Genomic DNA, 14,769 nt, shown 5'->3' on the forward strand with positions numbered 1-14,769 from the left:
ATATTTTCAACTGTCTGCAGCCTGACATTTGCCTTAGGTGGAATTTCCTGTGCCCACTATATTACTTTTCTTCAATCTAAAACATACTTTATGAAAAATATGTAAAATTGAGCATTTCCAGTTTAATCCGATATTTAACAATACTAAATCAAATGAAGGGCCTTCAAGCTTAAATATTAAATGTTACTCCCTTTACAAATGTTACCTATTCTGCTGTTTCCATCATTTTCCATTACATTTCAAGTCTGCAGTATTTTGATTACTGATTTATTATTTAGAAGTACCTCCATGCTCTATTATCCCTCCATGCTTAAAGGTAAAACAGATGGATTGCATTTTTCTACTTCTGAATTCTTTGTCAATTTTTGTGAATATCTATTAAGATTAAGGATACTATTGAACAAAGAAATAGCTACATCAGCCATCCTGAGTCCATTTAACCACAAGCAGGTAATGGACAAAGTTCCCTTCTCTCTGTCACAATAAATCACTAAATTGCATTATTATTGTCCAATGTACCAAGAGAGAGAGAAAAGCTTGTCTTATATGCCATCCATACATTCATTACAACAATGCATTAAGATAGTACAAGGCTAAGTAATAAAATAATGAAGAATAATGTGTAACAACTACAGAGGAAGTGCACTGCAGGACAATAAAGTGCAAGATCAGGTAGAGTGTCAGGTCAAGAGTCCACCCTATTATATTAAAGAACTGTTCAGTAGGATAGAAGCGGTCCTTGAGCCTGGTCGTACTTGCTTTTAAGCTTTTGTATCTTCTGCCCAAAGGAAGGAGGGAGGAGGGAGAAGAGAGAATGACTGGAATGGGTAGGATCCTTGATTATACTGGCTGCTTTACTGAGCAGCAAGAAATGCAAATAGAGTCCATGGAGGGATGCTGACCTGTGTCCACAACTCTCTACAGTTTATTGCAGTCATGGGCAAAGCAGTTGCCATCAAGCACTATTCATATACTAAGATGCTTTCTATGGTGCATCGATAAAAATTGGTGCCAATCAAAGGGGATGTCCCAAATGTCTTTAACTTTCTGAGGGGAGTAGAGGTCCTGTGTTCAGTGTGGCTGGACCAGGCCAGGGTATCGGTGATGTTCACTCCTAGAAACCTGAAACTCTTAACCACCTCAACTTCAGCACCATTGATATAAATAGAGCATAGTCGATGACGTGCTCTTTTGTTTTGTTGAATTTGAAGGAAAGATTGTTGTCATGACACTGTAATAACTAGGCTCTCTATCTCAGGTTGAATGGCAAAGTCAGGTGAAGCAGCTGTAAACTACATTTTGGGGAAGCATAGCACACAGCACTCCCTAAGTTTTCTCTCAGTTTCACGTTTAGTTAATCAATTTTGTTCTCAGTGGTGTGGCTGTTATCTAGTAGTATGTTGGAGAGGGGTTATTGTTTCAGCCTCATCAATATCCCAGTCCTTTTACCATGCTTCTGAGATCATTAACTGCAGCTGATCAGTCCAATAACATACTTCCCCTAATCTTAAATGTCTGAAATTGTACTCCTTAAATCAAAGTCTGGCACAGTCTATGTCTCTTGTCACAGAGGTACTCAGTGGCAAGGCCTATGCTGGATGAAGCAAGGCCACTGCTGAGACTGGCATATGTCTAGCCAGTTGGCTGAAGGATAGAGAGGCAGGACAATTGGACCTAAACTATGGAAAGTGTGCAAACATGAGGAGAGTACAGTGGAGTCAGAGGAAGGAGGGGAAAGGGATGGCAGACTACACAGACCATTGTGTGCTACATGCATATAGTGTTCAGATGGATAGCATAAAGGGTGCCATCTTAGGAGGTGGAAAATAAGTGAACTGCAAATAAGTACAAACATTTAAGTACTTCAAAATTCCAATAATTTGGGAAATTAACACCCAGATGGAAAAGGCTTAATGTTAATCTGATTGGATTGAATCTAATATTATTTATTTTTACATATTTCATTATGGAAAAAGAAAGAAAATATATTGTGGCTTCCATTCTTCTTTTCTTCACCCTTACTGCTAACCTAATTACTTTTGTCCTTGTGAAAAGTTTAAATAACAATTACACCAAGTACTGTGAACTCTTCAGGTGTTCACCATGAGAAAAACAATAATCAATTTGTTGCATATTAGTCACGATTACTTAAGATCATCACAGTTTATCTAGTTATTACAGTACCTTCAGTACGGTGATATTCCACGCAAAACTTTCAAATGCTCTATTTAACTTAGTTCCTTTTAATCCCTCTTTTCTCCCTAAATTAAGAAGATCCTCATGAAACTGAAGTCCTGTTGAAAACATAAAAAAATTCTTTGTGACATTCTGCTATTGCTTTTTGAGATACTAACAAAATAATTAAACTTTTAATTGTTTGGGGTGAGTAAATGATAATTTTATTATATACATCTTTTTAATGAATATGATTTTCATTAGCTCGTATTTAAACTTTGTATATTATAAAGTTTTAATAAATTAGATTGTAACCGTGGAAGGATCGATATTCTGTGCATTTTCCATTTATTACACATGGTTTTCCCTTGTGTTTCTGATGCTAATTCATGCATAATTTTCCCACTGTGAATAAAACACCCAACTGAGAACACTCAGATTAATTGTACATAGTTATATGAGAATTAATTTCCCTTACATAAGTCACTTATGGAATAGCACACAGAAACCCAAAAGAAATGTCTTGGCACTAGCACCTCATCTCTACTATCAAGTCTGCTCCACTATTCCATTATAGCTGGTTTATTATCCCTCTCAACCCCATTATACTGCCTCCTCCCTCCCCATAACCTTTCATACCCTTACTAATCAAGAACCTTTAAATATGCCCAATGACTTGACCCCCACAGCCATCTAGAGTAATGAATTCCACATAGTCACACCCCTGGCTAATGAAATCCCTCTTCATATCTTTCCTTAAGGGGCATCCTTCTATTCTGAGTCTGTACCCACTGGTCCTAGACTCCCCCCACACTATAGAAAACATCCTTTCCATATCCACTGTACCTAGGTATTTGAATACTCAATAAGTTTCAGTGAGATTCCTCTCATTTTAAACACCCTGAGCCATCAAATGCTACTCATTAACCCTTTCATTCCTGGAATAATTCTCATTAATCTCCTCTGCATTCTCTCCAATACCAACACATCCTTTCTTAGATATGAGGCCCAAAACTACTCATAGTACTCCAAACATGGTCTGACCATGATATAAAGCCTCAGCATTATATCTTTATTTTTATATTCTAATTCTCTTAAAATAAATGCTAACATTGTACTTGCCTTCCTCAGCACTGACTCAACCTGCAAGTTAACCTTTACAGAAGCGTGCAAGCAGTCTCCCAAGTCACTTCGCACCTCGATTTCTGTATGACCATATAATTCCTTGCCACTGTTTTCCATCCGCCACTTCTTTGCCAAATATCCTAATTTGTCTAATTTCTTTTGCAAACTTCCTCCTTCCTCAACACCACCTGCTCTTTCCACCTTATCTTTGTATCATCTGCAAACTTGACCACAAAGCTATTAATTCTGTCATCCAGATCACTGACAGATAACATGCATAGAAGCAGTCCCAGTCCCGTCCCCTATAGAACACACTAGTCACTGGCAGACAAGAAGAGAAGGTCCCTTTTATTCCCACTCTTTGCCTCCTGCCAACCAGCCAATCTTCTATCTATGTTAGTATCTTTTCTCTATTACCATGAGCTCTGATCTTGTTTAGTAGCCTCATGTCTGACACCTTGTCAAACGCCTTCTTAAAACCCAAGTACAAAGATTTGTCAGACAAGGAAACCCCACAGGAATCTATGTGACTTTGGCCCACTTTATCATGCACCTCCAAGTACCCTGAAACCTCATCTTTAATAATGGACTCCAACATCTTTCCAACCACTGAGGTCAGGCTAACTGGCCTATAATTTATTTTTCTTTTGCCTCCCTCCCTTCTTTAAGAGTGGAGTGATATTTACAATTTTAGTATTCTCACTGAAATCCAGTGACAAGGGGCTTCAGGCACAAATTGCAATCCCTTTGTCTGTGTCTGGGAAGAGAAGGATATACCAGGGAGCCTCAGAGATACCATGGTCACAAGCATCTTCAAGAAAAGAGACAAGTTTATCTGTGGCAACTACACAGGACATTGCTGTCTGCCACAGAGAGGCATCGCCAGGTTTGTCTTTAACCATCTCCTTCCACTGGCCAAATTATCAGCATTCAGCATGGCCTTCTGTTAAGGAAGCCTCCAACAGAGCTCCTGGAAAACATGTGTTGAAGCAGCCACCTCTCAGTGGTATTGTTAAAAGTCACTATTACCTTCAATGCACAAGCATTACCTATGGTCAATTTTGGTAATGGGTATCTGAATATCAAGACCTCCAATCAGGTACAAAAACCAGAGTGTATCAGGCTGTACTGGTCTCTGTCATCCTATGCATTTTTCAGGCTTTGACTATCAACAGCAATATTTTAAGCTTTGGAAAGATGCAAGCAAAACTGTCCAGGAAAAATTCTCCAATTGCACTGAAAAGATATGCTAACTAATGTGAATCTCCCGTCCCAGGCCCACATCCCCAGCATTGAGATCCTAGTTATGGCCATTCAGCCAGATCAATCATATGCCCAAAACCAGGTTTCTAAAACAGACACTTTATTTCAAAGCTTCTTTCAGAAGAAGATTCCCAAGCAAAAAGAAGAACAGCTTGAAGGATGCTATCAAAGTGTCATTGAAAATATGCAACATCCCTACTGGCAGAAGTCTGTGATGTCTCAGACACATGACATCTCCAAGGTCATGATGAAGGACATTACACCTTGTTCCTAACTCAAGTTGCACTTGCGCCAATATTTTGCCATACATATATTCAGCGGGTGTTTCTTCAACAGAATTGACCTTGTTTGTTGCCAAGTACATTGTATTCAACTGATAAATCAAATCTGACACTGTCTTTATCTCAGCACAGCTTGCCTCATCCACATTATGAATGTCTGATGTCCTCTTCATTGTGTGTTGTTTGTAGGGATGACCTTGCAATCCACACTGCACGTTTATTTCCCACGCACATACAATGGTATGCAAAAGTTTGGGCACCCCTGGTCAAAATTTCTGTTACTGTGAATAGCTAAGCGAGTAAAAGATGACCTGATTTCCAAAAGGCATAAATTTAAAGATGACACATTTCTTTAATATTTTAAGCAAGATTACTTTTTTATTTCCATCTTTTACACTTTCAAAATAACAAAAATGGAAAATGGCCCGAAGCAAAAGTTTGGGCACCCTACATGGTCAGCACTTAGTAACACCCCCTTTGGCAAGTATCACAGCTTGTAAACGCTTTCTGTAGCCAGCTAAGAGTCTTTCAATTTTTGTTTGGGGAGTTTTCGCCCATTCTTCCTTGCAAAAGGCTTCTAATTCTGTGAGATTCTTAGGCCGTCTTGCATGCACTGCTCTTTTGAGGTCTATCCACAGACTTTCGATGATGTTTGGTTCGGGGGACTGTGAGGGCCCAGGCAAAACCATCAGCTTGCGCCTCTTGAGGTAGTCCACTGGGGATTTTGAGGTGTTTAGGATCATTATGTGAGGTGTGTTCAGAAGCCATCCTCTTTTTATCTTCGGCTTTTTTACAGATGGTGTGATGTTTGCTTCCAGAATTTGCTGGTATTTAATTGAATTCATTCTTCCCTCTACCAGTGAAATGTTCCCCGTGCCACTGGCTGCAACACAAGCCCAAAGCATGATCGATCCTCCCCTGTGCTTAACAGTTGGAGAGGTGTTCTTTTCATGAAATTCTGCATCCTTTTTTCTCCAAACATACCTTTGCTCATTGCGGCCAAAAAGTTCTATTTTAACTTTATCAGTCCACAGGACTTGTTTCCAAAATGCATTAGGCTTGTTTAGATGTTCCTTTGCAAACTTTTGATGTTGAATTTTGTGGTGAGGATGCAGGAAAGGTTTTCTTCTGATGACCCTTCCATGAAGGTCATATTTGTGCAGGTGTTGCTGCACGGTAGAACAGTGCATCTCCACTCCAGAGTCTGCTAAATCTTCCTGAAGGTCTTTTGCAGTCAAACGGGGGTTTTGATTTGCCTTTCTAGCAATCCTACGAGCAGTTCTCTCGGAAAGTTTTCTTGGTCTTCCAGACCTCAACTTGACTTCCACCGTTCCTGTTAACTGCCACTTCTTAATTACATTACGAACTGAGGAAACGGCTACCTGAAAACGCTTTGCTATCTTCTTATAGCCTTCTCCTGCTTTGTGGGCATCATTTATTTTAATTTTCAGAGTGCTAGGCAGCTGCTTAGAGGAGCCCATGGCTGCTGATTGTTGGGACAAGGTTTGAGGAGTCAGGGTATTTATAAGGCTTTGAAATTTGCATCACCTGGCCTTTCCTAATGATGATTGTGAACAAGCCATAGCCCTAACAAGCTATTTAAGGTCTGAGACCTTGGTAAAAGTTATCTGAGAGCTCAAATCTCTTGGGGTGCCCAAACTTTTGCATGGTGCTTCTTTCCTTTTTTTTCCACTCTAAAATTGTACAAACCAAAAATACACTAATCTTGCTTAAAATGTTGAAAAGGATGTTTCATCTTTAACTTTATGACGTTTGGAGATCAGTTCATCTTCTACTCACTTAACTATTCACAGTAACAGAAATTTTGACCAGGGGTGCCCAAACTTTTGTATACCACTGCAGCATTCCTGCTGGCAACTGCATCACTTGCAATATCTAAGCCACCTCAGCTGTACTTCCTTCTTAGAACATGATGCTGTGCAAAACAGTACAGGCCCTTCAGTCCACTGTGTTATGCCAACCTATACAAACCTACTCCACAGTCCATCTAACCCTTCCCTCTTAAACACCCCATAACCCTCCATATTTCTTACATCCATGTCTCTTAAATGTCCCTATTGTATCAGCCTCTACCACCACCCCTGGCAGTACATTCCAGAACATATCACTCTGTGTAGAACATCAACCTCTCACATCTCCTCTAAACCTTCCTCCACTCACCTTAAAATCTTACTTGTATATCCTTTTTTCTGTTGGCTCTCCAACAGCTCTGGCCTGACTTTGGATAGCTCTATCACTTTGCACTTTTCTAGAGTTCACTCTGCTATGCATAGCAGCCCCTCCCTCAGGAAGTTCTGACAAACAACTCCATCAGTTCTGCAAAATCTACAGTTACCTGCTGAAAGTCTGACCCCGTCAAAAAATAAAGTAATGCTGCTGTTTATATGTAATGAAGTGGTTAAAAATGCAGTGTTTCATTTTTGATTGGGTTGCCATGTGCCTTCCCCAGGGTCTTATATGAAGGCTTTACTGTATGGTAGAATTCTCTTGCTTTGTGTCTAAAGAGACACAACAACATTAATTCTTCCATCTGTGCTGATTTATCTGCTGTAACCTGCTCATTTTATAGCATTTTCTCTTCACTGCCTCAGCTAAATGGGTAGGTTATTTGCTGGAAATTCACCATCTCAGATGTCTTTACTTCTTCCACATTGTACTGTCTCCGTTGAATCACACATCTCATTCAGTCTTGGTGCATTGTCTACTGCTTTTTCAGTTTTCAGGTACAGTGTCAATACTTCATAGATTCATTTATCAGCAATTCTAACACCATGTCTCAGCATTTTCTTTAAACTATTGGAAGTCAGGTGGCAAAATATCAATTAACAAGGCAAAAGTACTTTTTTTATCAAACATAAAATTGTGCAAAGCAACTTTTTCAATAGTGGCTTTATCTGTTGAGGACAGATTCTGGAACCTTCCACTGAGGTTATGCATCAACAATACACAAGAAAGGCTTTAAGAATATACCAGGAAATTATAGACCAAGACATTTTAACATTAGTAGTGGGAACATTATTGGAAGGTATTCTAAGGGACCAGATATATAGTATTTGGATAGAGAGGGACTAATTAGGGATAGTCAACATGGCCTTGTGTGTAGTAGGTCATGTATAACCAATCTTATAGAGTTTTTCAAGGAAGTTACCAGGAAATTGATGGAGGCAAGGCAGTGGATATTGTCTACATGGACTTTAGAAAGGCCTTTGACAAGGTCCTGCTTGGGAGGTTGGTCAAGAAAGCTCAGTCGCCCGGCATTCAATGTGAAATCGTAAATTGGATAGACTTTGACTTTGCGGAAGAATCTAGAGAGTGGTTGTAGATGGTTGCCTCTTTGACTGGAGGCCTGTTACTAGTGGAGTGCTGCAGGAATCAGTGATGTTTGTATCCCAATCAACGATTCAGACAATGATGTGGTAAACTGTCTGTCTAGGTACCATATCTGATGCAGACTTTGGTGACCATGGTTTTCCATATAGAAATATCCTTCGTTTTTTGGATGACTTCCATTTCCTCAATGTGTAGCCACCTGGCTATGCTTTTGATGTACATAAGCCAAGGTCTTCCTCTAGGTTTGCTCCCCTTAATCTTTCCAGAGAGTATGAGTTTTTCTAGTTCATCTTCCTGCATGATGTGTCCTAGGAATTTGAGTTGTCTTTCTCTTATTGTTGGTACGAGTGATCGAACTGCTTGGGCTCTTCTGAGAACTTCTTCATTTGATGTGTGTGTGGTCCATGATATTTTTAACATTCTCCTGTAGAACTATAATTCAGCTGCTTCTAGTCTCTCTTCCATTGCTGGAGAAAGAAGTCAGGATAGTCAGGATAGAATGAATGTAGAACTGCAGTATTCTGTTTTTAGTGTACGTGCTCATCTTTCTGTCTGTTAATATGGTCTTCATTTTTTGGAAAGCTTCTTTTGCCATTGCTCTTCTGTATTTGATATCTGTGTCACACCTGCCGTTACTTGTTATTAGGCTGCCAAGATATTTGAATTTGTTGACTTGTTTAATGTTTGTATTTCCAATCTTGATCACACATTGTGGGATGTCTGTCTTTCTGGAGATGACCATGCTATCTGTCTTCTTGGTGTTGATTGAGAGGCCTCTGCAATTACTTTCTGATGCCACTATAGTGAGTAGTTCTTGAAGTTTTGTTTCTGAGTCAGTTATTAGTACGATGTCTTGTACATCAGTCACTGAAAGCAAGCGTGCAGGTACAGCAGGCAGTGAAGAAAGCTAATGGCATGCTGGCCTTCATAACAAGGGGAATTGAGTATAGCAGCAAAGAGGTCCTTCTGCAGCTGTACAGGGCCCTGGTGAGACCACACCTGGAGTACTGTGTGCAGTTTTGGTCTCCAAATTTGAGGAAGGACATTCTTGCTATTGAGGGAGTGCAGTGTAGGTTCACAAGGTTAATTCCTGGGATGGCGGGACTGTCATATGTTGAAAGATTGGAGCAACTGAGCTTGTATACTCTGGAATTTAGAAGGCTGAGCGGGGATCTTATTGAAACATACAAGATTATTAAGGGATTGGACACGCTGGAGGCAGGAAGCATGTTCCCGCTGATGGGTGAGTCCAGAACCAGAGGCCACAGTTTAAGAACAAGGGGTAGGCCATTTAGAACGGAGTTGAAGAAAAACTTTTTCACCCAGAGAGTGGTGGATATATGGAATGCTCTGCCCCAGAAGGCTGTGGAGGCCAGGTCTCTGGATGCTTTCAAGAAAGAGATGGATAGAGCTCTTAAAGGTAGCGGAATCAAAGGTTATGGGAATAAGGCAGGAACTGGATACTGGTTATAGATGATCAGCCGTGATCACAGTGAATGGCGGTGCTGGCTTGAAGGGCCGAATGGCCTACTCCTGTACCTGTTGTCTATTGTCTATTATCACACTGAGTGCAACAGGCAATTTTTATTCATTTATTTTTCATGTTGAAACAAAATTAAATAATGTAACTTAGAATTAAAGGTGTGAAGTATTGTAATATTCTTAAAGAAAGACAACTATGGCCTGTTTGATATGCTAGTTACAGTGTTTTCTTGTTCGAATTAATTTGAAAGTTTGACAAAAGTATCTTGTGTAATTCAAATACAATTCGCCCAAATAAAAGGCCTCAAATTGGAAGTACAACCTGAGCTGTTTTTTTCTCTAAATGATTTAGTAGGTAGATCTTGCCTTTCACTGAGGTCGAGGTAAGGGATCTTGGGTTTAAAAAGGTTGGTGACCAGAAGGCTGTGGAGGCCAAGCCTCTGGATGCTTTCAAGAAAGAGATGGATAGAGCTCTTAAAGATAGTGGAATCAAAGGTTATGGGGATAAGGCAGGAACTGGATACTGATTGTGGATGATCAGCCATGATCACAGTGAATGGCGGTGCTGGCTCAAAGGGTTGAATGGCCTACTCCTGCACCTATTGTCTATTGTCATGTCATCAGCATATCTGATGTTATTTATATTATAGCCTCCAATTGTGAATCCTTTGATGTCTTTGATACTTCTCAAGATATTTTCACTATACAGGTTGAATAAGTCTGGCGAAAAGACACAAACTTGCATGACTCCTCTCATGATATTCACATACTCACTCACTTCTCCTCCTATTCTGATGGATGCTGTCTGGTCCCAGTATAAGTTTCTTAAGAAAAGTATATCTTTCCCATCTATGTCAAGATCTTGAAGCATTTCCAGAAGATCTTGCTGTCTGACAGTGTCAAAAGCTTTTGTATAGTCAATGAAATATAGGTAGATGTCTTTTTGTACCTGGATGGCTCGTTCACAGATCATCCGTAGCATGAAAATTGCATTTCTGGTTCTAGTGTTTTCCACAAAACTGCATTGTTCTTTACTGATTTCTGGTTTTACGCAGCGTCTTGGTCTCATCATGATTACTCTGAGAATAATTTTTGCCACGTGGCTCATCAGGCTTATTGTATGATGTGTTACGAGAATACACATAAAATTAAGATGTTTGCTGGCCTGGGCTAGCATCAGTGGCATCAGCAGTTGGTCTGCCACCTGCCCTCAGGGGAAGGAGAGATAAGGAACAATGGAGCAGCGTCTGGAGATGTGTAATGAAGGGATGTGGGAGGAAGAGCTGTCTGGAGCGGCTCCCCCCTTTGAGCCCTGAACTGTTTGAAGTGATGGACAGGCGATACCCCAGCAGGGGGATAAAAAGGGACAGGTTCGGTAAGACAGACACACACGCCACCCGAGGTAACGAGACCCTGGAAGCGGTGCGCTTCTCACGAGTGGGTGAGAAGTCCCAGACAACGACAAGGGTGGAAAGGTACGATCAGCGGGAACCCGGTGTGTGTCCGCCCTTGCCTGGGTGCCGGGTTCACTGCAGAGGATCGACCGCATCTGGAGGAGGGGTCACAGTCGGTGACCTCAGGTGACATCACCAAGGACCTGCCCAAAAGCTGGTCTGTGAGCCATCCCGCTGGTCTGTGAGTGAAGCTGTGCTGAATGATGAGTTGTTCCTATTCTATGTCTCTCTTCCCCCACGTTGTCCACCGCCATGGCAACGATTACTGCGAACTGAACTACAAACTGGACTGAACTTTGAGTCATTTTGAAATTGGTCATTTACCCCTAGACAACGATAGAGCTTGATTGATGCTGTTATCTTAATTCTGTGCACATGTGTGTTTATCATCACTGAACTGTTGCATTTATTATCCTTTCGATTACTGTGTTGCTTGTTTCTTTAATAAAACTTTCTTAGTTCTAGTACTCCAGACTCCAACTGAGTGATCCATTTCTGCTGGTTTGGCAACCCAGTTACGGGGTACGTAACATAAGTGGGGTTCTCGTCCGCGATTTTGAACGCTAAATTTGGGACGGAGTAAATTGATTGGGTTAAAATTCCCGAAAGAAAGAAAAGACAAACAGCAGAAATGGAGGTTGAGGAATTTATAAAGGCGCCGACCTTGGAGGCATTAGAGGATGCCAGGAAATCGGAATTGATAGCTGTGGCCAAACGGGTGAATCTTGCTAAGGTGAAGTCGACAATGAGGAGAGAGGAGATACACAGAGCTATTGTAGAGCACTATGTATCTAAAGGTGTGTTTCCCCAAGGTGAGCTGGGGGAGGTGTCTATTGAAAAACCTGCTGGAGACGCGGTACAGGTACAGCTTGAAAAACTGAGACTCGAGCACGAGTTCCGGGTACGGCAGTTAGAACACGAAGAGAAGCAGTTAGAAAGGCGGGAGAAAGAGAGAGAGTTAGAAAGGCGGGAGAAAGAGAGAGAGTTAGAAAGGCAGGAGAAAGAGAGAGAGTTAGAAAGGCGAGAGAGAGAGAAAGAGGTAGAAAGGCAAGAGAGAGAAAGACAGTTGGAGAGAGAGGAGAAACAGAGGGAAAGGGAATTTGAGCTGGAGAAGTTAAAGATAAGGGCCGAGCAGGGGCTCGTGCCGAACCAAGGTGGAGGGTTCCGGGCGACCCAGGAGGTTAGGCTGGTTCCCCCATTTGACGATACCGATGTGGATCGGTACTTTCTCCACTTCGAAAAAGTAGCTATAAGTCAGGACTGGCCGAGGGATAAGTGGGTTGTTTTACTTCAGAGTGTACTGAAAGGGAAAGCCCAACAAGCTTACTCCGCTTTATCCCCGGAAGATGCCCAGAAGTATGAGGTGGTGAAGGAGGCCATCCTCAGGACTTATGAGTTGGTCCCGGAGGCATACCGGCAGAGGTTCCGGAATGCGAGGAAGCGGTGGGACCGCACGTATTTGGAGTTTGCTCGTGAGATGCAAACATATTGTGAGCGTTGGTGCGCCTCGAAAGGGGTAGAGGGGGATTACGACAGACTGCTGCAACTGGTTCTGATTGAGCAGTTTAAAGGTTGTGTCCCTGAGGGTATGAGACCCTACCTCGATGAGAAAGAGGCAGCCACGTTAGCCGCAACTGCTAAGTTAGCGGATGAGTATGCGTTGACGCATAAAATGAAGGTTGCCCCGAGTAAAGGCTACCAGAAGGGTAGTCAGGACGGCGGGGAGAGTCCGCCGGAAAAGTCAGAAAGTAAGCCGGGGACTAGTGAAAAGGATAAGGTAGACCGGGAGCAGCCTGGTAGGAAGTCTCCTGGGGTCGTCTGTTATAATTGTGGGAAAGTCGGACACTTTGCGTCCAGGTGCTTTGCCCCAAGAAAGGAGACGGGGAAAGGAAAAGCGGAAATTTGGAATGGCTGTATTGAGCTGTTAAGCGAACCGCTAGGGAAGGACAGGTCTGAAAAAGTCCAGGAAGGGCGCGAGAGGTTTATCTCGGCCGGACTGGTGTCAGTGAAAAAGAGGTTAAAACCAGTTCCAGTGCGGATCTGGAGAGACACGGGAGCGTGTCAGTCACTAATACTGAAGAGTGTATTAGAGTTTAGCTCAGAGACCCAGACTGGGGAGGTAGAGGTCAAAGGTGTTGGGGAAGGGACAGAGTCAGTCCCTTTGCACCAGATACACTTACAGAGCAACCTGGTCTCTGGACGAGTCACGATCGGGGTGAGGTCCGAATTACCGATGAAAGACGTGGAAGTCTTGCTCGGTAATGACATCGCCGGAGGAATCGTGTTCCCAGTCGTGAGATTGACGGGTCAGCCTGCCAGCATGGAGGCCCCGCCCGCGATGGTGAATTTGGCTGAAACATTTCTGCCAACCTTGTATGAGACAGGGTGTAGTGAGATAAGAGGTAGTGAGGGAGCTGGGACGGACGTAGCAGTAGCCAGGAAAGAATTTGTGCAGACGCAGGAGCGAGACGAGGGGCTGATGGTTTTGGCCGAGACAGCTCTCTCTGACACAGCCTTGACAAGGGAACTAGTAGGCTATTGTGCGGATGAGGAAGTGCTAAGGAAGAAAGGGAAATCAAGTACAGCATCCGCAGATGAGGAGTGGGGGGTGGTGCAAAAGAGTTATGGGGATGAGGTTTTTAACATGGCCCACGAGGTACCCCCCGGTGGACATTTTGCGGTGCTGGAGGAAACAGTTGGTGGAATCATGAAAGAGATTTACCGGCTGCCCAGGGGGAAGAATGTTATTGATCATGACCGACGCGAACTGAGACGGTCACCGGCTTTTGATATGCTAACAAACCTAGTCGGTGTTAGCGTGGAAATCAATGAAGCTAGGGGCCCCTTGATAAGAGGAAAAAACCATTTTGAAAAGATTAGGATGGGATCGGTCAGATGGGAGAAGGCTATTGTTTTGGCCAGGTCTACTGATAAGGTCTCTCCCTTAATCCCCGAAGGAGTAATTAAACGACTCGCACCCATGTGTTTGATTGTCCCGAGGAAATGCAAAGAACTGGGACGTTGGGTTATGTCGGTTACAATAGGGCGGCCAAGCAAACAACACCCATATTTTTTGAGTAATTCAGTGACTAAAGGGCTGATGAACACAGAGGTGTGTATTGGCAATTTAACACGGCTGTCTGAAGCCAGCGTGATAGTGAGCCTTGGAAAAAATGAATTCGGCCACACGAGAGTCACTTACCTGGGAATTGTGGTGACACAGGGGCAGCTGGCAGTGATGCAAGCTACAGTGCAGGCTATCGCTGACCTCCCAACCCCGACAGACAAGAGGGCCCTCAGAAGGCTCTTGGAGATGGTGGGGTACTGCAGGAAGTTTTGCAATAACTCTGCGGTCAATACCCGTCCCCCTCCTACTAAGCCCTTGCGAGAGAAAACTGAGTCGGAATGGGACGACCCTTGTTATTGTGGTCCGGGACAAAACCAAATGAGAGGTTACATTGGTCGCAATTCATCAGTGTTTTTGGCCACTATGAAGTTTGCTGAGTTGGAGCCTGGTCTAAGGGATTATTAATAACACGTGTAAAAGGAACAGAAAATGTGATGACTGTCTGTCAAGGTGTTGACAGCTTCAAATTCTCTGTATTAGCTAAATAACTGTTAAAGATGTATATTGTGTA

The 14,769-nt window shown here is 42.6% G+C and overlaps 1 protein-coding gene across 2 annotated transcripts in view; it reads right to left on the reverse strand.

The window, feature by feature from the left end:
* Window positions 1–14,769, reverse strand: part of plcl1 (phospholipase C like 1) — a 320,055-nt gene that overhangs the window by 20,288 nt on the left and 284,998 nt on the right. For both annotated transcript variants that reach the window (XM_063051927.1, XM_063051928.1), the window contains exon 6: window positions 2,185–2,294. In XM_063051927.1, the coding sequence (XP_062907997.1) occupies window positions 2,185–2,294 (110 nt within the window). The remainder of the gene's footprint in view (window positions 1–2,184; window positions 2,295–14,769) is intronic.

This window comes from Mobula hypostoma, chromosome 6 (genome assembly GCF_963921235.1).
Source record: "Mobula hypostoma chromosome 6, sMobHyp1.1, whole genome shotgun sequence".
NCBI lineage: Eukaryota > Metazoa > Chordata > Chondrichthyes > Myliobatiformes > Myliobatidae > Mobula > Mobula hypostoma.